Source organism: Prionailurus bengalensis, chromosome C1 (genome assembly GCF_016509475.1).
Source record: "Prionailurus bengalensis isolate Pbe53 chromosome C1, Fcat_Pben_1.1_paternal_pri, whole genome shotgun sequence".
Lineage (NCBI taxonomy): Eukaryota > Metazoa > Chordata > Mammalia > Carnivora > Felidae > Prionailurus > Prionailurus bengalensis.
Genome location: NC_057345.1, coordinates 42,374,856 through 42,400,736, shown reverse-complemented (window position 1 = coordinate 42,400,736; position 25,881 = coordinate 42,374,856). Strand labels below are relative to the sequence as shown.

Sequence of the window (25,881 nt, the reverse complement as noted above, 5' to 3'; positions counted from 1 at the left end):
AATCTCTTAGGTCTTTTCACACTGAAAATTCAATCATTCTATAGTTTTGTGAAGCTTAAATGAAAAGTATTTTTTCTTTTCTAGTCTCCTTTAACATTGGGAACACCAAATCAGGTATCCCTGGGACAATTATGGTTAGAGCTGCTAAAATTTTACACACTGGATTTTGCTTTGGAAGAATATGTCATATGTGTACGGATACAAGATATTTTAACAAGAGAAAACAAAAACTGGCCTAAAAGGCGAATAGCCATTGAAGGTGAGATGATACGTTATATTTCATTTAGAGAATATGTTTTTGTGTGCTATTCATCATCTGTTTCTAATACAGTGCTATAAATTACATCCCTTGGCTTTATAGCACTATATATACCACTAGGTTGTCATTATATATTTTAGATAAATTCTTTATCAAGTCCATGATAGTTTTATAGGATTAATACTTATTTTAAGGTTTCCAATCTATAAATACTATATTCGTTAGGATTATTAGCTTATTACATACCTTTATGTTTATTTTTTAGTTATGAAAAACTTCAAAAATATAGACACATAGAATAGTTATTCAGAACAATCTTATTCCTATAAGGTTCTGTCATAAAATTATGTTAAAGTATAACTTTAAAATACAGGTTTTCATTGTCCTCTAACCTCATCTCTATGGAATGTGTAAGTCATTGGAGTATATATACAGAATACAGCCAGTGGTGTTGTAATAGCATTGTAGGGTGACAGATGGTAGCTATACTTCTGGTGAGCATAGCATTAACTACAGAATTGTTGAATCACTATGTTGTACACCTAAACTATAATGTAACATTGTATGTCAGTTATACTTCAAAAACATAAAAAAAAAGCACCTCAGCTTAAATATGGTTAAAGATTAAAAAAAAAAAAAAGATTGATTTGAAGAAAAAAAAATTGATGTTGACAAAAAGTTTCATATTAAATCCCAAGAATATTAAGATCTTTAGGGATGCAAATTGATAGAGTGGTTTTTAGAAAATTAAAATCATGCAGCATTTCACTCACTTTTATAGATAGGAAATTGAATTTCTGTCCATCATTTTAGTTTGCTTAGACTACATATTTTTCTGTTCCCTCAGTCCTCTTTTGGCCTTCTCTGACCCATAAATATTTTTTTTTTAATTTTAATGTTTTTTCTATTTTTGAGAGAGAGAGAGGCAGATCATGTGTGGGGAAGGGGCAGAAAGAGATAGACACAGAATCCGAAGCAGGCTCCAGGCTCTGAGCTGTCAGCACAAAGCCCGACATGGGACTCAAACACATGAACTGCAGGATCATGACCTGAGCCAAAGTTGGAAGCTTAACCGATTGAGCCACCCAGGCACCCCAACCCACAAATAATTTTTTAAAAATGTATTAAAAAATGTTAATGATATTAATATATTACTTGTTTTTGAGAAAGAGAGAGCAAGCACGGGAGGGGAAGAGTGAGGAGAGAGAGAATCCCAAGCAGGCTCTACTCTGTAAGTGCAGAGCCTGACGCGGGGCTTGATCTCATGAACCAGGAGATCATGACCTGAGCCAAAATCAAGAGTTAGATGCTTTAACCAACTGAGCCACCCAGGCACCCCTAAACCCACAAATATTCTTATACACTCAGTTACTCACATCTTGTACACTTACATACAGTAAATCAATGAGCTCTGAAGCCTATAACTATCATAATTTGTTTTCTCTTGTCTTTTTCTTCTTCTACAAGGAGCAAAAAGGCCAGGAAAGGCCTTTGAGTGTAGAGAACAGCCTGTGGATTTAGATAACAGCAAAAAGTCACAGATGCCCAAACCTGTTAACAATCTGAAGCCTGTCCTGTTAATCCTTTTACTTAATGATCTTCAGTAGTGGAGAAAATGTGCATTGTCTTTTGGCTGTCATCCATTTATTCTTTTTTCCTGAGGCATATTTGTATTTTAGGTTTATAAAATCCAAAAACCCATAAACATTTAGAAGTCTTTTATACTTTCTTAATAATGAAAATGTGGTTGATATATACTCATTTTAGACTGGATTAAAATTTAACTTTTGGGGGGTGCTTGGGTAGCTCAGTCAGTTGAGCAGCTGACTTCGGCTCAGGTCATGATCTCACGGTCTGTGAGTTCGAGCCCCGCGTCGGGCTCTGTGCTGACAGCTCAGAGCCTGGAGCCTGTTTCAGATTCTGTGTCTCCCTCTCTCTGACCCTCCCCTGTTCATGCTCTGTCTCTCTCTGTCTCAAAAATAAAAGTAAACGTTAAAAAAAAAAAAGAAAAGACCTTAGAGTTTAAAAAAAAAAAATTTAACTTTTGGTTTAATTTTTACTTTCTTTGGTCTCTTTCTTCCTACTTTTCAATTTTTCCTTTCTTTAATTTTTTGAACTCATTGAAGTTAAATGTTAAAATCAGTATTTCCTTTTTGTTTTTTTTAGAGAGAGTGAGTGGCCATGAGCAGGGGAAGGGCAGAGCAAGAGAGAGAATCTTAAGCAGGCTCCATGCCCAGCCTCTACGGGGCTCAATCTCACAGAGATCAGGACCTGAGCTGAAATCTAAGAGTTGGAGGCTTAACTGACTGAGCCACTCAGGCTCCCCAAAATTCGTACTTTTTAACTTGAAGCTTTAAGAATTTTAGGTTATCATTTATTTAAGTTGCAAGGAGCATGTCGCTAAAGAATGTTATGATAAGAGATGAAAATTATTAATGGGTCCTAGAGGTTTGGAAAATTTTATTCAGTAACAGTTAAGGAAGGTATAAATGGCATGGCTTTTTCTGCCAGTTTTATCATTGTAATTTTGTAATTACCATGGTGTCTGCAACAGTATGCAATTCTTAATCTCGGGGTTGTGAGTTTGAGCCCCATGTTGGTTGTAGTGAGTACTTAAATAAATTAAAAAAAAAATTGTGTAATTATTGAGTTGGTCTCTTTGGCCATTCTCTCATTAATTAACCTTATTCTTTTCTCTCTTTTCCTTTTAATTTTTTATTTTATGACAGAAGAAAGGAAAAGATGTTGCTCTTGTATTTTTCCTACTCAGTTTGTAGGAACTCTCACTTTGACCTTAGGTTAAAAAAGCTTTGGGAGAATGTACTGTGCTGAGAATATAGCAGTTTCAATCTGTTTGGGTAAGCTTGGAATTGTAGTTCGTTGATGGATACTTAGCTACTGACCATTTCTTTTTTTACTAGATCCATTTTCAGTTAAGAGGAATGTTGCACGGAGCTTAAACAGCCAGCTTGTTTATGAATACGTTGTGGAGAGATTCAGGGCAGCTTATCGGTATTTTGCCTGTCCTCAGAGGAAGGGTGGAAATAAATCTACAGTGGATTCCATGAAAAAAGAGAAGGGAAAAATAAGCAATAAGAAACCAGTGAAGTCTGACAATATGGCATCCAGTTGTTGCATTCTACATGGAGAAAGCACAGAAAAAATAAATGCAGAAAGAGGTCAACCTGATAAATATGATGAAATGGAATGTACATCACAGAGATGTATTACTGAAGATGACAGTTTGTTGGTAAATGAGCTAGATTTGGCTGAACTTGGACAGGAATCTTCATCTCTTTCTACCAGTGGAGGCAGTGAATTAGAGCCAAAATCAATTAAGAAACAAGATGATTTAGCACCGTCAGAAACCTGTCTAAAAAAGGAACTCAGCCAGTGTAATTGCATTGGTTATAAATCCCCTGCCCCAGATGAATCTTCTGGTACAGACTGCCAGTCAAATATAGAAACAGAGAGTTCACATCAGATTGTGAGCACTGACACATCTGCTACCTCCTGCAACTGCAAAGCTACAGAAGATGCTTCTGACTTTAATGATGATGATAACCACCCCACCCAGGAATTATATTATGTGTTTGATAAGTTTATTTTAACCTCTGGCAAGGTAGGATACTGTTTGTAAACAGTCTGTAAGATTTTGTGGTTGTTGTAGGACTGTATTTATAGTTTTTAGATTCAGAAATGTAAAAATAGCTTCTATGATGGTGGACTGTTATTTTCCATTGATATTTTGGTGTATATTTTCACTTTTCCTTTTTTTATTTTTTTCTGTAGTTGTCTTTAAAGAATGTATGTAAAACCTCAAAAGGTTTCAGTACTCTATTACTAGTTGGTTTGCTTAACTTTCTCATATATGAAAGGATTCATCAGGCATTTTATAAAGATCAGTTTGGCAAAAGCAGCAAATATTTTCAATTTTGTTAATTTTCTATGTATATGTTTACTTTATCTTCCACAAAGAAGATTATAAGGTTTGTAAATTCTAATAGTATTCCACTTTAAAGGTGGTTTTTACCCCTATGGGGTGGGTGAATATAAATTTTTAAAAAATTTTTTTAAATTTTATTTATTTTGAGAAAGATACAGAGAGCAAGCAGGGGAGGGGCAGATAAAGATGGAGACAATTTCAAGCAGACTCCACGATGTCAGCACAGGGCCTGAATTCACGTGGCCTGAATTCACGAACCATGAGATCGTGACCTAAGCCGAGACCCAGAGTCAGACGCATAACCAACTGAGCCACATAGAATATAAATTTAATGAAGATAGTTGAGCAGAAACTAAGATCAGGAACCAAAAGCGTGAAGAATTCAGATTCTGTCTCTACCTTTGAGCTTTCCTTTGGATATTGGCATATCCTTTATAAACTAATGGAGTCTTAACTTTTCTACTGTTCAAGTGGGATAGTCTGAACTTCAACTTGATAAATTATAGAAAATAAAATACCCAATAACAGAAAATAAGCAGTGACTACTTTGTTAATAAAAGAAAGGTTTAGCTAAGTCGCATTGCTTCAATTGCAGGGTACATAATTGAAATATCAGCACCCAAGATGAAAAAATGATTATATAGGTCATGTGTAAACCAAGAAGAATGTTTTTGAAAAAATCTAGAAAGTTACCCAGTTTTATTGTTTTATCAATAATTATTTATTGACAAGCTTAAAATTTTTTAACCTAATTACTAAGCTGTGCTTCTTTATTCTTTGTAAGAATACATATATTGCATTTTTTTTTTTTTTAGGTTGTGGTGTTTAGGACATGTGGACTGTAGAAAGGATAGATTAAATGACAGGTTTTTAGAAAACCCTCTGAATTATATAACTGCAGTGTATGCTTTTTTTTTTGTAAATTTTTAAAATGTTTTTTTTTTTGAGAGAGAGGGAGAGAGAGAGAGACCGACTGACAGAGAGAAAGACCGAACATGAATGAGGGAGGGGCAGAGACAGAGGATGACATAAAATCAGAAGCAGGCTCTAGACTCTGAGCTGTCAGCACAGAGCCCAACGCGGGGTTTGAACTCGTGAACCTTGAGATAATGACCTAAGCTGAAATCAGATGGTTAACTGACTGAGCCACCCAGGCGCCCCATATACTTCTTATACCCCTTGAAAACTTATCTTTTTTCTTTAATGTTTATTTATTTTAACATTTTATTTCATTTTTGAGAAAGACAATGTGAGTAGGGGAGGGGCAGAGAGAGAGGGCGACACATAATTGGAAACAGGATCTATCTAGGCTCTGAGCTGTCAGCACAGAGTCCTATGCGGGGCTTGAACTCACGAGCAGTGAGATCATTACCTGAGCCAAAGTCATATGCTTAACCGACTGAGCCACCCAGTTATTTTAAGATAACTATATATCCAATTAAATTTTTTTTCTAGATATATGTAACATTTTTCTAGTATTTTCTGATAAATCTTTTAAAAAGAAGTTTTGAAAGCTAAGAAAAATTCCCGTGGTACTGTTAATTAGCCTATAGCACAGCATTGCCACAAGTAGAGGTTTTTGTATGTAATTTGCATCAGAGGTCATGGCTAGGTAAATATCTAAGCTAATCCTGGAGGAGGAAGCTCTTTGAAATCTAGGCATATTACAATAAAGAAAGGAGTGGTGCTCTTCCTTCACTATGTGTTTTGTTTAAGTAGTTGGGATACATTTTTACTGTTTTAACTACCTGTCTGATAGTCCATTGGAATACGTCTTATTTAATTTAATTTTTTTATTATTTAAAAAAAATTTTAAGTTTATTTTGAGAGAGATTGAGACAGTGAGTGGGGGAGGGGCAGAGAGAGAGGAAGAGAGAGAATCCCAAGCAGGCTTCCACACCAGCACAGATCCCAATGTGGGGCTTGAGCTCCCAAAATTGTGACATCATGAACTGAGCCGAAACCAAGAGTTGGATGCCTAACTGACTGAGCCATTCAGGTGCCCCACCATTGGAATACATTTTAAATGGTGGTATAGGGTTTGCAGTTAACTTTGTGGCTATTGCATAAGAGTTATTCCTTGTATGAAGCAAAGTTATTTTTAGAGGTCAGCCTTACAGTTTGGTTTCTTGAGTACCATGCTAATGTAATAAATTGAACCAACTAGCCAAGTGGAGGGTTTTACAATTGACTATGAAGATAGAAAGTGTTTGGAGTGAAATGAAAACTGCCACTTCAAATTTATTTCTTCCTTTCTTCCTTTCCTTCCATTCTTTCCCTTCTTTCCCTTCTTTTCTTATTTCTTCTTTTCCTTTCTTTTCTTTTTTCCTTTCTTTTCTGTTTTCTTTTCTCTTCTTTCTTTCCTTTCCTTTCCTTTCCTTTTCTTTTCTTTTCTTTCTTTTCTTTTCTTCCTTCCTTTTTTTGAAATTTCTTTATAATCAAGGCGTCTGGGTGGCTCAGACAGTTAAGTGTCTGACTTCAGCTCAGGTCATGATCTCGCAGTCCGTGAATTTGAGCCCTGTGTCAGGCTCTGTGCTGACACCTCAGAGCCTGGAGCCTGCTTTGATTCTGTGTCTCCCTCTCTCTGCCCCTCCCTCACTTGCTCTCTGTCTCTCTGTCTCTCTCTCTCAAAATTAAATAAACATAAAAAAAAAACATGAAATTTCTTTATAGTCTACGTTGTTAAAGATTTTAGTAGGTTAAAATTAATGCACAGATTTCATTTTGGGAGCTGACCAAAATGTTTGCATTAACCCATATGTATTACCTCTTCAGGTATTTTCTGTATCTTATGTATTTGGGTAAATCTCATCTTGATAATACCATTTTAGTGGGGAAGAAACATTAAAGTGTTTGCTCAAAAATGTGTTTTTTACATTTAATACTGCATTTTATTTATATGCTTTTTTTTTTTAACCTCCTGAAAGCACAGGTTATCAGAATTGAGTTACATAGAAGAGTCTTTTTGGACCTGCTTTCTAAGTGGTGATGAAGTCCCTCAATAGTTTATTAGATAATTTTTTTTTTTTTTTACGTTTGTATAGCCACCAACGATAGTATGCAGCATCTGCAAAAAAGATGGCCATTCAAAAAATGATTGTCCAGAGGATTTCAGGAAAATTGATCTAAAACCTCTACCACCAATGACAAATCGATTTCGGGAAATACTTGATTTAGTATGTAAAAGATGTTTTGGTAAGTCTTTTATTATTAGAGCTATTGTGAATAGATTCTTTGTTAGATTTTGAATATTTATTTTCTTACTTAAAAACAGTTTGCTTACGTTTTGTTTTGGTACAGGTTATTTAATAGTTTAGACACCCAACAACAGATATTTATTAAATGCCTATTAAATGCACAGCACTGTGGTAAATGCCAAAGGGAATACAGAGTCCATTATGTGTTGCTTTTATTTATTTATTTTAATTTTTATTTAATTTATTTTTTTAACTTACATCCAAGTTAGCATACACTGCAACAATGATTTCAGGAGTAGATTCGTTAATGCTCCTTACCCATTTAGCCCATCCCCCCTCCCACAACCCCTCCAGCAACCCTCTCTTTGTTCTCCATATTTAAGAGTCTCTTCTGTTTTGTCCCCCTCCCTGTTTTTATATTATTTTTGCTTCCCTTCCCTTATATTCATCTGTTCTGTGTCTTAAAGTCCTCATGAGTGAAGTCATATGATACTTGTCTTTCTCTGACTAATATTGCTTAGCATAATATGCTCTAGTTCCATCCACATAGTTGCAAATGGCAAGATTTCATTCTTTTTGATTGCTGAGTAATATTCTATTGTATATATATATACCACATCTTCTTTATCCATTCACCCATCGATGGACATTTGCGCTCTTTCCATACTTTGGCTATTATTGATAATGCTGCTATAAACGCTGGGGTGCATGTGCCCCTTTGAAACAGCATACCTGTATCCCTTGGATAAATACCTAGTAGTGCAATTGCTGGGTTATAGGGTAGTTCCATTTTTGATTTTTTGAGGAACCTCCATAATTGTTTCCACAGTGGCTACACCAGTTTGCATTCCCACCAGCAGTGCAAAAGAGATCCTCTTTCTCTGCATCCTCGTCAACATCTGTTGTTGCCTGAGTTGTTAATGTTAGCCATTCTGACAGGTGTGAGGTGGTATCTTGTGGTTTTGATTTGTATTTCCCTGATGATGAGTGATGTTGAGCATTTTTTAATGTGTCAGGAGGCCATCTGGATGTCTTCTTTTTTTTTTTTTCAACATTTATTTATTTTTGGGACAGAGAGAGACAGAGCATGAACGGGGGAGGGGCAGAGAGAGAGGGAGACACAGAATCGGAAACAGGCTCCAGGCTCTGAGCCATCAGCCCAGAGCCCGGCGCGGGGCTCGAACTCACGGACCGCGAGATCGTGACCTGGCTGAAGTCGGACGCTTAACCGACTGCGCCACCCAGGCGCCCCTGGATGTCTTCTTTGGAGAAGTGTCATTCATGTCGTTTCTTCATTGGATTATTTGTTTTTGGGTGTTGAGTTTGATAAGTTGTTTATAGATTTTGGATACTAACCCTTTATCTGATATGTTGTTTGCAAATATCTCCTCCCATTCCATCGGTTGCCTTTTAGTTTTGCTGATTGTTTCCTTCGCTGTGCAGAAGCTTTTTATTTTGATGAGGTCCCAGTAGTTCATTTGTGCTTTTGTTTCCCTTGCCTCTGGAGAAGTGTTGAATAAGAAGTTGCTGCGGCCAAGGTCAAAGAGGTTTTTGCCTGCTTTCTTGTCGAGGATTTTGGTGGTTTCCTGTCTTATATTTAAGTCTTTCACCCATTTTGAATTTATTTTTGTGTATGATATAAGAAAGCAGTCCAGATTCATTTTTCTGCATGTCGCTGTCCAGTTTTCCCAGCACTACTTGCTGAAGAGACTGTCTTTATTCCATTGGATATTCTTTCCTGCTTTGTCAAAGATTAGTTGGCCATACATTTGTGGATCCATTTCTGGGTTCTCTGTTCCATTGATCTCAGTGTTTTTTCTTGTGCCAGTACCATACTGTCTTGATGATTATAGCTTTGTAATATATCTTGAACTCTGGGATTGTGATACCTCCAGCTTTGGTTTTATTTTTCAAGATTACTTTGGCTATTCGGGGTCTTTCTATAGTTTTCAGTGTATAGATTTTTCACCTCTTTGGTTAGATTTATTCTTAGGTATTTTATGGGTTTTGTTGCAATTGTAAATGGGATCAATTCCTTGATTTCTCTTTCTTTTGCTTCATTGTTCATCTATAGGAATGCAACCGATTTCTGTGCATTGATTTTATATCCTGTGACTTTGCTGAATTCATGGATCCGTTCTAGCAGTTTTTTGGAGTCTTTTGGGTTTTCCATATGGAGTATCATGTCATCTGCGAAGAGTGAAAGTTTGACGTCCTCCTGGCCAATTTGGATGCCTTTTATTTCTTTGTGTTCTCTGATTGCTGAGGCTAAGCCTCCAATACTATGTTGAATAATGGTGGTAAGAGTGGATATCCCTGTCTTCTCCCTGACCTTAGGGGGGAAAGCTCTCAGTTTTTCCCCATTGAGGATGATATTAGCGTTGGGTCTTTCATATATGGCTTTTATGATCTTGAGGTATGATCCTTCTATCCCTATTGTCTTGAGGGTTTTTATCAAGAAAGGATGCTGTATTTTGTCAAATGCTTTCTGTGCATCTGTTGAGAGGATCATGTGGTTCTTGTCCTTTCTTTTTATTGATGTGATAAATCACATTGATTGTTTTGCAGATATTGATCCAGCCCTGCATCCCAGGTATAAATCCCACATGGTCGTGGTGAATAATTTTTTTAACATATTGTTGGATCCAGTTGGCTGCTATCTTGGTGAGGATTTTTGCGTCCATGTTCATTAGGGAAATTGGTCTATAGTTCTTCTTTTTAGTGGGGTCTTTGTCTCGTTTTGGAATTGAGGTAGTGCTGACTTCATAGAAAGAGTTTAGAAGTTTTCCTTCCATTTCTATTTTTTGGAACAGCTTTGAGGATAGGTGTTAACTCTTCCTTAAATGTTTGATAGAATTTCCCTGGAAAGCCATTTGGCCCTGGACTCTTGTTTTTTGGGAGAGTTTCGATTACTAATTCGCTTTCTTTACTGGTTATGGGTCTGTTCAAATTTTCTATTTCTCCCTGTTTCAGTTTTGGTAGTTTATATATTTCTAGGAATTTGTCCATTTCTTCCAGATTGTGCATTTTATTGACATATAATTGCTTATAACATTCTCTTATTATTGTTTGTATTTCTGCTGTGTTGGTTGTGATCTCTCTTCTTTCTTTCTTGATTTTATTTATTTGGGTCCTTTCCTTTTTCTTTTTGATCAAATTGGCTAGGGGTTTGTCAATTTTGTTAATTCTTTCAAAGAACCAGCTTCTGGTATCATTGCTCTGTTCTACTGCTTTTTTGGTTTTGATAGCATTGATTTCTGCTCTAATCTTTATTATTTCCTGTCTTCTGCTGGTTTGGGGTTTTATATGTTGTTCTTTTTTCAGCTCTTTAAGGCATGAGGTTAGGTTGTGTATCTGAGATCTTTCTTCCTTCTTTAGGAAGGCCTGGATGGCTATATACTTCCCTCTTATGGCCACCTTTGCTGCATCCCAGAGGTTTTGGGCTGTGGTGTTATCATTTTCATTGGCTTCCATGTAGTTTTAAATTTCCTCTTTAACTTCTTGGTTAGCCCATTCATTCTTTAGTAGGCTGTTCTTTAGTCTCCAAGTATTTGCTACCTCCCCAATTTTTTCTTGTGGTTGATTTCGAATTCCATAGCATTGTGGTCTGAAAATCACGGTATGATCTTGATCTTTTTGTACTTGTTGAGTGCTGATTTGTGTGCCAGTATGTGATGTATTCTAGAGAATGTTCCATGTGCACTGGAGAAGAATATATATTCTGCTGCTTTAGGCTGAAATGTTTTGAATGTATCTGTTAAGTCCATCTGGTCCAGTGTATCATTCAAAGCCATTGTTTCCTTGTTGATTTTCTGTTGAGATGATCTGTCCATTGCTGTAAGTAGCATGTTGAAGTCCTCTAATATTATGGTATTATTATCAATGAGTTTCTTTATGATTAATTGATTTATATATTTGGGTGCTTCACATTTGGAGCATAACTATTTACAATTGTTAGGTCTTCTTGGTGGATAGCCCTCTTAATTATAATATAATACCCTTCTTCATCTCTTGATACAGTCTTTATTTTAAAGTCCAGATTGTCTGATGTAAGTATGGCCACTCCGGCTTTCTTTCGTTAACCACTAACACGTTAGATGGTTCTCCATTCCCTTACTTTGAATCTGAAGGTGTCTTTAGGTCTAAAGTGGGTCTCTTGTTAACAGCATATAGATGGATCTTGTTTTCTTATCCATTCTGTTACCCTATGTCTTTGTTTGGAGCATTTAGTCCATTGAGATTTAGAGTGAGTACTGAAAGATATGAGTTTATTGGCATTATGTTTCTTGTAATTATGTGTTGCTTTTAAAGAGCTTAGACTTGGATCTGTGCTGTCTAATATGGTAGCCACTATTTAAATTGAAATTAATTAAAATTAAAAATTAAATTCCTCATTTTTAGTAGCCACAACCGAGTAGTGAGTAGTTACATGTGGCTGGTGGCTGCTGAATTGGACAGGCCAGATAGGCAACATTTCCATCACTGCATTGCTCTTGCACAGTTCTGCTCTAGATGGAAGTATGATATGTATAAAAATTGCCATAATTGGAAGCAGAATGTATTACATGCTGTAGTAGTAGGAAACAAAATGCAGGGCAAACAGTATTTTAACTGGGGTAGAACACAGGGATTGGAATTAATGATGTGGCATTTGAGTTGGACCTTGAACTCTTTTTCAGATCTAGGAGATTATACACAAAAGTGTAGGGTGTATAATTTCTTTGGGAGAATAATTGCCTTAGGTTTGGTAGAGTATAAGAAAGATAATTGAGGGAGAAAAGGCTATAAAGATATTTTGGGAAATGCCTTACATAATTTTATTCAACAAACACTTATGGTGAACCTGGGATAAACCTTCACTCAACAAATATTTTTTAAAATTATTTGCTGTGCCCAGATAAGTTAAAATTTTTGATGTAATAACATTTAGTTCCCCATTGTAATATCTCCCACTTATTTCCTATCCCACCCTCTTGCCAGGCAACCACTTACCTGCTTTTAATTGCTATCCATTAGTTTGCATTCTCTAAAGTTCTATATAAATAGAATCACCTAGAATGTACTCTTTTTCTGAGTTGGGGTCCTGGCTTCTTTCATTTAGCATAATTATTTTGAGATTCATCCATGTTTTGTGTGTAAATAGTTTATTCATTTTTATTGCTGAGTTGTGTTCCATTATATGGAAGAGCCACAATTTGTTTACCATCCACCTGTTGATACAAATTTGGCTCATTTCTAAGTTTTGATTATTATAAATAAATCTGCTCTGTATATCTATGTGCAGGTCTGGGAATGGATGTACATTTTGATTTCTCTTAGGTAATACCAAGGCATTGAATAGCTGGTTTGTGGCACATTTTTCCCCCACAGCTTTGTTAAGATACAATACAGTACATTTGTTTTTATTTATTTATTCATTTATATGTCTTTATATGAGCTCATGGATATTTTATACTTTGGGTTATTATCTAATACTACTTTTTCTTTTGCTCAAATTGTTCCAGATTTGGCCATTGGGAATTCTTTCAGTTGGTTCCTGTGACTTATACTCTCATCAGTGTGCGGGGTTTTTTTTGTTTGCTTGTTCGTTTTATTTTTTATTTATTTTTTTTAGCACTTCCTTACTTTCTGGTACTACAAGATGCTCCAGGCTCATCATGTATGTTTTCTGCCCCAGTCCTAGAATTAGATATGTCTCCAAAGATCCTTGGTTCCTTTTATTGGAGAATGGTGTTAGAAACCAAGATCTGGATGCTAACGTGCTTGCTGTTATGGGCTGTTGTTGCTTCTAGGCCCTCTCTGAGTGAGAAAATTAGGTATATGCACTAACTTAAATATATGCTTGTATCTATAAAAATTTCTATATGTGGCCATCTTATATTAAGTTAAACATGACTTTTGTACTGATGTCTCCAACTTGAATACATTACCACATGGCTCATTCAAGTCTCTTCTTTCTGCTTATCTGTAAATTTCCCACTCCAACAGTGAAAAAACTGGCCCCATCATCTGCTACCCATTTATTCAGTTGTTACATTTAAGTACACATGTATAACATTATCAGAACTATTATCTAATACCCCTATGGGAAATAACTTTTATCAACTATAGTACTTATGCATAGTCCCTTTTGCCCTTAGTCTTACAGTGAAGTGTGTGTTTCACTTTGAGTGAAATTGTCTTACACATGTAGATTCTTTTTGTCACAGCCTGCATTCCATCCTAGTCCCCAACCACCTAGATGATATTTTTAAAATTTGCCTACTGTAAAGTTCACTCTTTGTACTGCAAAGTTCTATGGATTTTGACAAGTGCATTGTATCCTGTATTTACCATTATGGTATCATACAGAATAGTTTTACCACTTTAATAATAATAAAAAAAATCACCTGTAATTCAGCTATAGGTATACCTCAGAGATATTGTGGGTTGGGTTCCAGACCACCACAATGAAGTGAGTACCACAGTAAAGTGAATTAAGTGAATTTTTTTGTTTCCCACTGCATATAAAAGTTATGTTTGCACTACTCTGTCATCTATTAAGTGTCCAATAGCATTGTGTCTAAAGAAGAACAATGTATATACCTTGATTAAAAAATGCCTTATTGCTAAAAAATGCTAACCATCATCTGAGCTTTCAGCGAATCATAGTCTTTTTGTTTGTAGAGGGTCTTGTCTCAGTGTTAATGGCTGCTGACTGATCAGGGTGGCTATGACAATTTCTAAAATAAGACAGCAATGAAGTTTGCCACATTAACTCTTCCTGTTATGAATGATTTCTCTGTAGTATGTGATGCTGTTAGATAGCTATTTTTTTTAATGTTTATTTGTGGGGAAAGGGGCAGAGAGTGACAAGGGAGAGACAGAATCCCAAGTAGGCTCTGTGCTGTCAGCATAAAGCCCATTGTGGGTCCCAAACCCATGAACCATGAGATCATGACCTGAGCTAAAGTCAGACACTTAGCCAACTGAGCCACCTAGGTGCCCTTAGGTAGCTGTTTTATCCATAGTAGAACTTCTTTCAAAGTTGGAGTCAGTTTTATCAACTTAAGTTTATCAACTTTATCAACAAAGTTATGTCATATTCTAAATCCTTTGTTGTCATTTCGACAATCCTTGCAGCATCTTCAGGAGTTCAGAGAATCTATCTCAGTAAGCCACTTTATTGCGCTTCCATTAGAAGCAACTCCTCACCCATTCAAGTTATATCATGAGATTGCAGCAATTCAGTCACATCTTCAGGCTCCATTTCTTATTCTAGTTCCCTTGCTCTCTGCACCACATCTTTAGTTACTTCCTCCACTGAAGTCTTGAACCCCTCAGAGTCACCCATGAGGGTTGGAATCAACTTCTTTCAGACTCCTCCTGTTTAGGTTTCTATTTTGATTTCTTCCCGTGAATCACAGATGCTCTTAATGGCGTCTAGAAATAGTGATTCCTTTCCCAGAAGATTTTCAGTTTATTTTGTACAGCTCTAAAAGAGGAATCACTATGGCAGCTATAAACTTACAGAATGGATTTCTTTTTTTAAGTTTTTAAATTTATTTTGAGAGAAAGAGAGAGTGAGCAGGGGAGGCACAGAGGCGGGGGGTGGGGTGGGGTGGGGTGGGGAGAGAATCCCAAGCAAGCTCTGTGCTGAACTCAAAAACTGTGATATCATGACATTTAAATGACTGAGCCACCCAGGTGCCCCACAAAATAGATTTCTTAAATGATAAGACTTGAAAGTTTAAATGACTCCTGATCCATGGGCTGTGGAATAAATGGATGTTGGCTTAGCAGGCATGAAAACATTAATCTTACTATAGATCTCTGCCAGAGCTCTTGAGTGCCCAGGTGCATTGTCAATGGAACATGTTGAAAGCAATTTTTTTTTTTCTGCATTATGTCTCAACAGTGGGCTTAAAATATTCAGTAAACCATGTTACAAACAGTTTTGCTGTCATCCAGGCTTTGTTCATTTATAAAACACAGGCATAGTAGATTACATAATTCTTAAACTCTAGGATTTTTAGAATGGTAAATGAACATTGGTTCCAACTTTAAGACTCCAGCTACATCAGCCCCTAACAAGATAGTCAGCCTGTCCCTTGAAGCTTTGAAGGCAGGCATTGACTTTTCCTGTCTAGCTATGAAAGTCCTAGATAGTATCTTCTTCCATTATAAGGCTGTTTTGTCTGCATTGTTTAGTGTGGCCACCTTCATTAATGATCTCAGCTAGATATAGTGGATCACTTGTTGCTTCACCTTGCACTTTTATGTTACTCAAATGGCTTCCTCTCTCTCTTTTTAAAAAATTTTATTTACATCCAAGTTAGGTAACATATAGTATAATAATGGTTTCAGGAGTAGAATTTAATGCTTCATCACTTACATATGTAACACCCAGTGCTCATCCCAACAGGTGCCCTCCTTAATGCCCATCACCCATTTAGCCCATCCCCCCCGCCCCAGCACCCCTCCAGAGACTCTCAGTTTGTTCTCTGTGTTTAGGAGTCTCTTGTGGTTTGCCTCCCTCTCTGTTTTTATCTTCTATTTCTTTCCCTTATACTCGTCTCTTTTGTTTTCACTTTTTTTTTTAATGTTTATTTTTGAGAGAGAGACAGAGAGACAAAGTATGAGTGGGGGAGGGGCAGTGAGGGAGGGAGACACAGAATCCAAAACAAGCTCAAGGCTCTGAGAGGTCAGCATAGAGCCTGACGTGGGGCTCGACCCCACGAACTGTGGGTTCATGACCCAAACTTACACACACACTGCACATCTTTATCTATTCATCAGTCAGTGGAAATTTGGGCTCTTTTTCTATAATTTGGCTATCGTTAATAGTATTGCTACAAACATTGGGGTGCCTGTGCCCTTTGAATCAGCATTTTTGTATCTTTTGGATAAACACCTACTGGTGCTTGGTCATAGGGTAGCTTTATTTTTAATTTTTTGAGGAACCTCCATACTATTTTTCAGAGTGGCTGCACTAGTTTGCATTCCCACCCACAGTATAAAAGTGTTCCCCTTTCTCCGCATCCTTGCCAACATCTTTTGTTTCCTGAATTGTTAATTTTAGCCATTCTCACAAGTGTGGGGTGGTATCTCATTGTGGTTTTGATTTCTGTTTCCCTGATGATGAGTGATATTGAACATCTTTTCATGTGTCTGTTAGCCATCTGGATGTCTTCTTTGAAAAAGTGTTCATGTCTTTTGCCCATTCCTTCACTGGATTATTTGTTTTTGGGTGTTGAGTTTGATAAGTTCTTTATAAATTTTGGATACTAACCCTTTATATGATAAGTCATTTGCAAATATCTTCTCCCATTCTGTCGGTGCCTTTTAGTTTTGTTGAATGTTCTTTTGCTGTGCTGAAGGTTTTTATAAACTTGATGAGGTCCCAGTAGTTCATTTTTGCTTTTGTTTCCCTAGCCTCCAGAGACATGCCTAGTAAGAAGTTGCTGTGGTCGAGGTCAAAGGGGTTGTTGCCTGTTTTCTCCTCTAGGATTTTGATGGTTTCCTATCTTACATTTAGGTCTTTCGTTCATTTTTAGTTTGTTTTTGTGTATGGTGTAAGTTCATTCTCCTGCATGTCACTGTCCAGTTTTCCCAACACCATTTGCTGAAGAGGTTATCTTTTTTCCATTGGTTATTCTTTCCTGCTTTGTCGAAGATTAGTTGGCCATACGTTTGTGGGCCCATTTCTGGGTTCTCTATTATTTCCTTGATTTGTGTGTCTGTTTTTTCACCAGTACCATACTGTCTTGATGATAACAGCTTTGTAATATAGCTTGAAGTCTGTAATTGTGATGCCTCCAGCTTTGGTTTTCTTTTTCAACAGGACTTTGGCCATTTAGGGCCTTTTGTTGGTTCCATACAAATTTTAGAATTGTTTGTTCTAGCTCTGTGAAGAATGCTGTTGTTATTTTGATAGGGATTGCATCGAATGTGTAGATTGCTTTGGGTAGTATTGACATTTTAACAATATTTATTCTTTTGATCCATGAGCATGGAATGTTTTTCCATTTCTTTGTGTCATCTTCAGTTTCTTCCATGAGCTTTCTATTGTTTTCATCATACATATCTTTTACCTCTTTGGTTAGGTATATTCCTAGGTATTTTATGGGTTTTGGTGCAATTGTAAATGGGATCGATTCCTTGATTTCTCTTTTTTTGCTGCTTCATTATTGGTGTATAGAAATGCAACTGATTTCTGTTAATTGATTTTATATCCTGCCACTTTGCTGAATTCATGTATCAGTTTTAGCAGTTTTTTGGTGGAGTCTTTCAGGTTTTCCATGTAGAGTATCATGTCATCTGCAGAGAGTGAAAGTTGACTTCTTCCTTGCTGATTTGGATACCTTTTATTTCTTTTTGTTGTCTGATTGCTGAGGCTAGGATTTCCAGCACTATGTTGAACAACAGTGGTGAGAGTGGACATCCCTATCGTGTTCCTGACCTTAGGGGGAAAGCTCTCAGTTTTTCCCCATTGAGGATCATATTAGCTGTGAGTCTTTCGTATATGGCCTTTATGATGTTGAGGTATGTTCCTTCTATCCCTACTTTCTTGAGGGTGTTTATCAAGAAAGGATGCTGTATTTTGTTCAGATTGCTGCTTTTCTTAAACCTTGTGAACCTCTGCTAGCTTCAAGCTTTTTGTTTTGCAGCTTCCTCACCTCAGCCTTCATAGAATTGAAGAGAATTAGAAACTTGCTCTGGATTAGGCTTTGGCTTAAGCGAATGTTGTGGCTGGTTTGATCTATTCAGACCCACTTATACTTTCTCCATGTCATTAATAAGGCTGTTTCACTCTCTTATCATTCGTGTGTTCACTGGAGTACCACTTTTAATTTCCTTCAAGAACTTTTCCTTTGTATTCACAACTTGGCTGTTTGGTGCAAGAGCCTAGCGCTCAGCCTATCTTGACTTCTGACATGCCTTCCTTACAAGCTTTATTATTTCTAGCTTTTGAGTTAAAGTGAGAGACATGTGATACTTGTTTTCATTTGAACACTTAAAGGCCATAATAAGGTTATTGACTGGTCTAATTTCAGTAGCATGTTGTCTCAGAAAATGGAGAGCCCTAAGGAGAGGGAGAGAGGTGGGGGAAATGGGTGGTCAGTGGAGCATCCAGAACACACACAAAATTTATTAAGTTTGTCATCTTATGTGGGTACAGTTTATGGCACCCCAAGACAATTACAATGGTAGCATCAAAGGTCACTGAACATAAGTAATCATAACATATAATAATGAAAAAGTTTGAAATGTTGTGAGATTGATGGGGGGTGGGAGGGAGGGGGAGGTGGGTGATGGGTATTAAGGAGGGCAACTTTTGGGATGAGCACTGGGTGTTGTATGGAAACCAATCTGACAATAAATTTCATATATTGAAAAAAAAATAAAAGTAAAAAACAAAAAAACAAAGATAGGAACAAAAAGAAAAAAAAAGAAATGTCGTGAGAATTACCAAAATGTGACACAGACATGAAGTGAGCAAGTGCTGTTGGAGAAAAGGTGCTTGATAGACTTGCTCAGTGTAGGGTTGCCACAGAACTTCATTTTGTGAAAATCACAGTATCTGCAAAGGGCAGTAAAGCAAAGTGTAATAAAATGAGGTATGCCTGTATTCAGCTTGCAAACACAGATGCTACATTTGTTTTTCAAAAGTTGAATATTAGTTTAAATCATTACAGTAAATTACTCCTTTGTTCCTATTACTGTATTAACTCTTGGGGATGAGTCTAGAGGAGGAGATAGAAAAGAAAAACGATTACTCTTTTTATTTTTTTAAATTGGTATTTGAATTTTTTTTTAATCTTTATTTATTTTTGAGAGAGACAGACAGACAGACAGAGTGCAAGCGGGGGAGGAACAGAGAGAGAGGGAAACACAGAATCCGAAGCAGGCTCCAGGCTCCGAGCTGTCAGCACAGAGCCTGACACAGGGCTCGAACCCACAAGCTGTGAGTTCATGACCTGACCCGAAGTCGGATGCTTAACTGACTGAGCCACCCAGGTGCCCCGGAAAAAGAGTACTCTTAAGAATATTTGGTCTTGGGGCGCCTGGGTGGATCAGTCGGCCGACTTCGGCTCAGGTCATGATCTCGCGGTCTGTGAGTTCGAGCCCCGCATCGGGCTCTGTGCTGACAGCTCAGAGCCTGGAGCCTGTTTCAGATTCTGTGTCTCACTCTCTCTGACCCTCCCCCGTTCATGCTCTGCCTCTCTCTGTCTCAAAAATAAATAAACGTTAAAAAAAAAAATTAAAAAAAAAAAGAATATTTGGTCTTATGTAGAGAAATAATGTGAACATAAATGGAATACCTAGAAAATTAAATGATTAGTACAAATTGGCAAGTGCTTTGGAGAACTAAGGAAATTAATTTAAGGAGAAGTCATTGAAGGCTGTGGTTGGGCAAAGCAGTTTATAGAAAAGATCTTGACCATGTATTTGAGGGAACTGCTAGGTTTGAATGGGTCAGGTACTTCACATAACAAGATGAGTATTGATTTAACAGGTAGGAAAAACAAGCATTTTTTGGGAGCGAGCAGAATGTCTGCAGAAAACAATATTAAATAATTTGTAGAAGTAAATATATTTTGCAGATATTTCATAGAGGAATGATCATGTGAAATGTACATAGACCTATAAAAAATATTTTTCTGTTCTCCCTCTGTCCCTTCCTTCCCTAGTAATATTTACGATTTTAAAGTCAGAGAAGTTAACAAATAATGAAATTAAAAAAATTTTTTTTAATGTTTTGTTTATTTTTGAGAGAGAGCAAGTGAGTGAGCATGAGCAGGGCAGGGGCAGAGAGAGAGAGGGAGTCACAGAATCTGAAGCAGGCTACATGCTCTGAGCTGTCAGCACAGAGCCTGATGCGGGGCCCGAACCCACAGACCATGAGATCATGACGAGCTGAAGTCAGACGCTTAACTGACTGAGCCACCCAGGCGCCCCACAAATAATGAAATTTTAAGTAAAGAGTTTAGGATAAAAAATTGATGACTTTTTCAGATTCTGTTTTCCTTACTTTTTTCCTTTTTCTTTTTTTAGATGAGTTATCACCACCCTTTTCTGAACAACACAACAGGGAGCAAATTTTAATTGGCTTGGAAAAGTTTATTCAAAAAGAATATGATGGTATGTCATATGTTAAAAATTGATTGTTTTTGTTATTATAGCCACCCAATCAGAGTTTCGTTTATTTTAAAAGTGTTCATTGAATGTTATGGTTAGGTACTAAAACAGGTGCTGGGAATATAGTACCAATACAAAAGGTGAAACCTGCTTTCATAAAACTTATATTAAGAGGAGTAGACAGAGTCAACTAACAAACAGGTATACAATTTAATATCAGGAAATAATAAATGCTATTGAAGTACAGGAGTTGAAAGGATAGTGATGGAGTAGTTCTCTCTACTATTATGGTAGTTCTCTGATAAAGTCACATTTGAAGAGAGCCATGAATAATATGAGGGAGCAAGTTATATGAATGTTTAAGGAGAGAACATTCTAGAGAGAAAGAGTAGCAAGTACAAATACTCCAAGGTTGAATTATGTTTGGTATGCTTGAAGGCCATGCAGGAAGTCAGTGTGTCTGGAGTGGAGCTGTGAGGTAGACTGTAATAGAAAGATGAGGTCTGAGGCGTAGTCTAGAGATTGAGTCATTAGGGCCTTATAGATGTTGGTAGAAGGACTTTGAATTTTGAGTGTCTAATGAGAAGCTTCTGGAAGGTTTTAACACTTAAGTGGTATGATCTGAGAGAGTAGAGTATGGGTCCATAAGAATAGAAGCAAGTGGAACATTTAAAAAGCTGTTGTATACATTCAGATGAGACATAATAACATCTGAAAGAGTCAATGAAAGGGGGTCAAATTTAGGACATATTTTGAATGTAGAACTAATAAGATTTGCTGAAGCCTTACATGTTAGATATGAAGGAAAAAAAAGGTGTCAAGGACAGTTTCAAAGCTTTTACCTAGGTAGTTGGGTGGTACTGTTTAACTGAGATGGCAAAAATAGTAGAAGGAATAGGTTTTGGGCATGGGAATGAAGAATCGAGAGTTTTGTGGCCAAATATTTTAGGAAATGATAAAGAGTTGATTTATAATGGAATGAATGTATATTATGAAAGATCTGTTATATAAGATTACATTTTCCATTATATTTGCTAGTATATACAGTCCTGATCAAATCTAAGTCTATTATATTTAGCTTATGCACATTTTTATTTGCTGATGAACATAGCTTCTTTCACGTTTCTCAGTTGCCATTGAAATTTCAAGTTGGACATCAGAACTGAATTGGAGGATTAGGTTTTGAAAATGTAGAATTTGTTTTTTAACTGTGTAATCTACAGGAATTAATATGGAAAGAAATCCAATCCAGTTAAGGTACAGCTTGTTTGAAGTGGTAGCTGTTACTGACTGACACTAAATATGAAAGGATACTCCCATCATAATTTATATCAAATGGATTAATCACTCACTTTGGGAGGAGAATTAATTCTATGTACTTAGGTGATATTTCTAAAACTACTTGAATTGTGCCCTGAAAAAACTAGTTTACTAATTTCTAGGAGGTAAATCTCTAAATATTAAACTTTACTATTGGTAGTGTTGTGGAGAATGAAGAAAAGTGGATGAATTTATGAGTTAGTTACACTGAAAGCAGCTAATGGACTTGGTGATTGTTTGGATGTAGAAGCTGAGAGAGAGTGGTACTAAGAATAACACATATATTTCTGATGTGGGCAATTGGGTAGATAAAAATACTATTTGCTGAGAATAGGGATTATAGGAGCAATAGTAGGTTTGAGGTAAAGTTGAAGGTTTAGTTTTGACTTGTTGAATTTATGATGTCTGTAGAAAAATGTAAACAGCAGTTAGAAACATGGGTTGTGGGAACTTGGGCAAAAGATCTGGGCTTTAGATGAATGTTTTGGAATTTCTCAGTATATCTGGCCACGGAAGGTAATTTAAGCTGTCAAAGTGGACAAGAGCATCTTGTGTTAGTCCATTAGTAGGTAATAAAAGACTTCTCTTTCCTACGAATTATAAAACTTTTGACTTTTGTTTTCCTTTACTTAGAAAAGGCCAGATTGTGCTTATTTGGCTCTTCTAAGAATGGATTTGGATTTCGTGATAGTGATCTGGATATTTGTATGACCCTGGAAGGCCATGAAAATGCAGAGGTAAGAGCTAGTGTCTGGAAAGGGATGTGGAAGTTTATTTTTTTCCAGTGGTGAATATATTTGAAATTATGTATGTAGTATTGATAAAAATATATGGTACCATTCTTTGTGTAAATATATCAGCAATTGTAGTATTTGAAACATAAAAGCATTTAGCACTATCATTTTAGAAGACATTCAAATCTCTAAGTAAATTTACTGTTTCAATAATTTTATATCATGAAAACAATGTCACTGAGTTAAAAGTGCTTTGTATTGAATTTTTGGGAAAAGTTAATATACCATAGAGTTGTAGTTTTTTCCATTAGAACCAATGGGAAGCTGGTGCTACACTACGAGTGAACATTGATCTCACTTTCTCTGTCTTTTCATATCTCTTCCGTTAAGTGATATCTTTGTATCACTAAAGATAGAAAATAAAGGTGGGCATCTAATTTATAAGTAGGTTGTATTGTACAAGTTATTTAGGATTTGTGAGCAATTAGAAGACATTTTTTTCCATAAAGCATTATTATAAATGTTGCATTCTAGGATAGCTTTTAGTAAAGAAACGCATTTTGGGTGGGAAGGGGAACTAACAGTTATTGAGGCCTCATTTCATTCTTACAACCACCTTCGAGGTAGATAATTTCCCCCATTTTACAGATGAGGAAACTGAGGCTTTGAGAGATATACTGACTTGCCCAAGTTCACACAGCTAGTAAATGTTCGAGCCGGGATTCGTACCCAGGTCTGTCTGACTCCACAGTTCATGCTCTTTCCATTGTATCTCACTGCTTCTCTGTAATTTATTTAACCCATAATGTAGCTGAAATTTAGTACTAATAGTACTGTAGAACCTAATCACTACTTTTGGAATTTCACTGTGAGATGCCAGGAGCAGACCTTCCCCCAGAGCAGTCTCAGCAGACCTTACCCCAGTGAGAGTGGGTACTTGTGCTTTCTTTCTTCGTGTATCAGCCTTCAGTAGTGGGAACAAGATTGTCCAAGCTCCACTAAAGAAAGGGACTGATTGGACAGGGAAGTATCCCAGGCCTTCCTAGCAGCCACTAAAAAGGAGGGGATCCCTATAGTTGCTCATTCCTTTAGGAACATAGCTGTTGGAATTTATGTTTCAAGATCAGGGACTGCTTGCAAGATTGGGGTGTGGCCAAGCTTCTGGCATCTGTAGTGGTGTCAGTTTAGAGTGTTATTATAAAAGAATTCAGAATCGTGTACTGTGGGTTTCTGAACATTTTTTCAAAAGGTGGCTTTTAAATGGTTAGAATCAGAGTAAAGATGGCAGAACCATAGTAAAGATGGCAGAACCATAGTAAAGATGGCAGAGTAAACATGTCTGGTTGATCCTTATTTCTGGCCCTAAGAAACTGCTTCTAGTATTAACATCTTATTCTTTTTTTTCCTTTTAATTAGTTAATTCTTTCTGGGAGAGAGCGAGAGAGCGTGCATTTGTGTGCATGTGAGTAGGGGAGGGGCAGGAAGGAAAGGGAGAGAGAGATTCTTAAGCAGGCTCCATGCCCAGTGCAGAGGCTGATGCAGGGCTCCGTCTCATGACTGTGATATCATGACCTGAGCTGAAATCAGAAGTTGATGCTTAACCAGTTGAGCCACCCAGGCGCCCCTTAATATCTTATTCTTTAAAAAATGGAAAAGTTGTAAATGTTTTAGTTCTTCTTAACTGACTTCTGCTCGGTGCCATCTACTTGGAAATAGGCTTCCCCTCTCCATTTTGGAGAGCAAGAATTGAGGGAGTAGGAAATGATTTTACCCAGGGAAGAGGTTAGGGTTTAGATACCTTCTATGTAAAATTTAATAGTCAGACTCTAGTCACTGAGGGTTTGTCTGTTATATATATAATCTGTGCCATTAACATTGGAAAGTTGAAACAATAAAAAAGATTAAATTTGCTTCTAGATGAGCCATAGTTGAAACTTATAATTTAGCATAAATTGTATCCTTACATAATAAAGAGAAAAATTATCTCTTATTTTATTATGTGTTAATTAGTAACTAAAGGTTCCCTTGAAATCCTCAGGTTAAGTTGTAATAGCTTCTGGTCTCTTATAGCTAAAAAGAGCACGTTAGGGATATACAAAAGTGATTTTAGTAGAAAGTGTGGGCACTGATGTATATACCATTCAACTTAATCCATTTAATTTATAATGCCATTATCTCCCTATTCCTTGTATCACGGTTATTGTCACATTTCAACTCTGCTGTCTCTGGTTTAAAAAAAATCAATATATTTCAATTTGTGGGGGTAAGAATTTTCTTGAAAAAGTAGACTGTGTAATAATTGGATTACTTTTCTTTTCCTCATCAACATAGTAATAATAATAATAATAATAATAATAATAATAATAATAGCTCACAGACTTAAAGTGCTTATTTTGTGCCAAGCATGCTGCTGAATGCTTTCATACATGTCTCGTGTAATTCTTCCAACTACTTGGTAGGGTAGACATTTATCATTATCTTGATTTTATAGTATTAGGCTCCGAGGGTTAAGGATTCACAGTCACACAGCTAGTTAATACTTAGTTGAAGATTGTTTGTCTAAATTCAGAGCCTATGTTCTTAATCACTGTACTGTTTTACCTTCACCATATCCATCCTTAGTTACATATTCACATATTTGAAAACAGTATTCTCTTGTCTTTGTGCTTCTCACACTTTAATGTGGATGTGAATTACCTGGGAATCTTGTTAAAATGCAGATTATGATTCACTAGATTGGGGCGGGGCCTGAGATTCTGTCTTTCTGTCAAGTTTCCAGACGATGCTGATACTGCAGGTCTATAGACCACATACTTTGAGTAGCAAGGGTATATTTGTATACCCTTATACATATATAAGTAGAGCTTATAGCTAGCTGGAGATTTGAAATGCTAGTATTAAATGCCTCATTACAGTAGAATTTGCACAAGGCCAAATTGAGTTAGACAAACTTTATTTGTTTCTTTTGTTTTTTAGAAATTAAACTGTAAGGAAATAATTGAAAATTTGGCAAAAATTCTTAAGAGACATCCAGGTATGAATTTAAATTATAGCTTTAAAACAACAAAATATTTTTTAGCTTTATGAAAATTATTTAACATAATGAAATTTTTGTGTTTGTTTGTCTTAAATCAGGTTTAAGAAACATTTTGCCTATAACTACTGCCAAAGTGCCTATAGTAAAATTTGAACATAGACGAAGTGGTTTAGAAGGCGATATCAGTTTATATAATACATTGGTGAGTTTCTCTTTCTGTATAGACCCAGGTATTTGTTATTTTAAAAGTTTACAGATCACTGACC

The 25,881-nt window shown here is 36.5% G+C and overlaps 1 protein-coding gene across 16 annotated transcripts in view; it reads left to right on the top strand.

The window, feature by feature from the left end:
* Positions 1–25,881, top strand: part of TUT4 (terminal uridylyl transferase 4) — a 136,891-nt gene that overhangs the window by 80,620 nt on the left and 30,390 nt on the right. For all 16 annotated transcript variants that reach the window (XM_043574972.1, XM_043574982.1, XM_043574981.1 and 13 more), the window contains 7 exons: positions 85–259; positions 3,181–3,881; positions 7,250–7,400; positions 20,441–20,527; positions 22,478–22,581; positions 25,555–25,612; positions 25,714–25,817. In XM_043574972.1, coding sequence (XP_043430907.1) covers positions 85–259; positions 3,181–3,881; positions 7,250–7,400; positions 20,441–20,527; positions 22,478–22,581; positions 25,555–25,612; positions 25,714–25,817 — 1,380 coding nt within the window. The remainder of the gene's footprint in view (positions 1–84; positions 260–3,180; positions 3,882–7,249; positions 7,401–20,440; positions 20,528–22,477; positions 22,582–25,554; positions 25,613–25,713; positions 25,818–25,881) is intronic.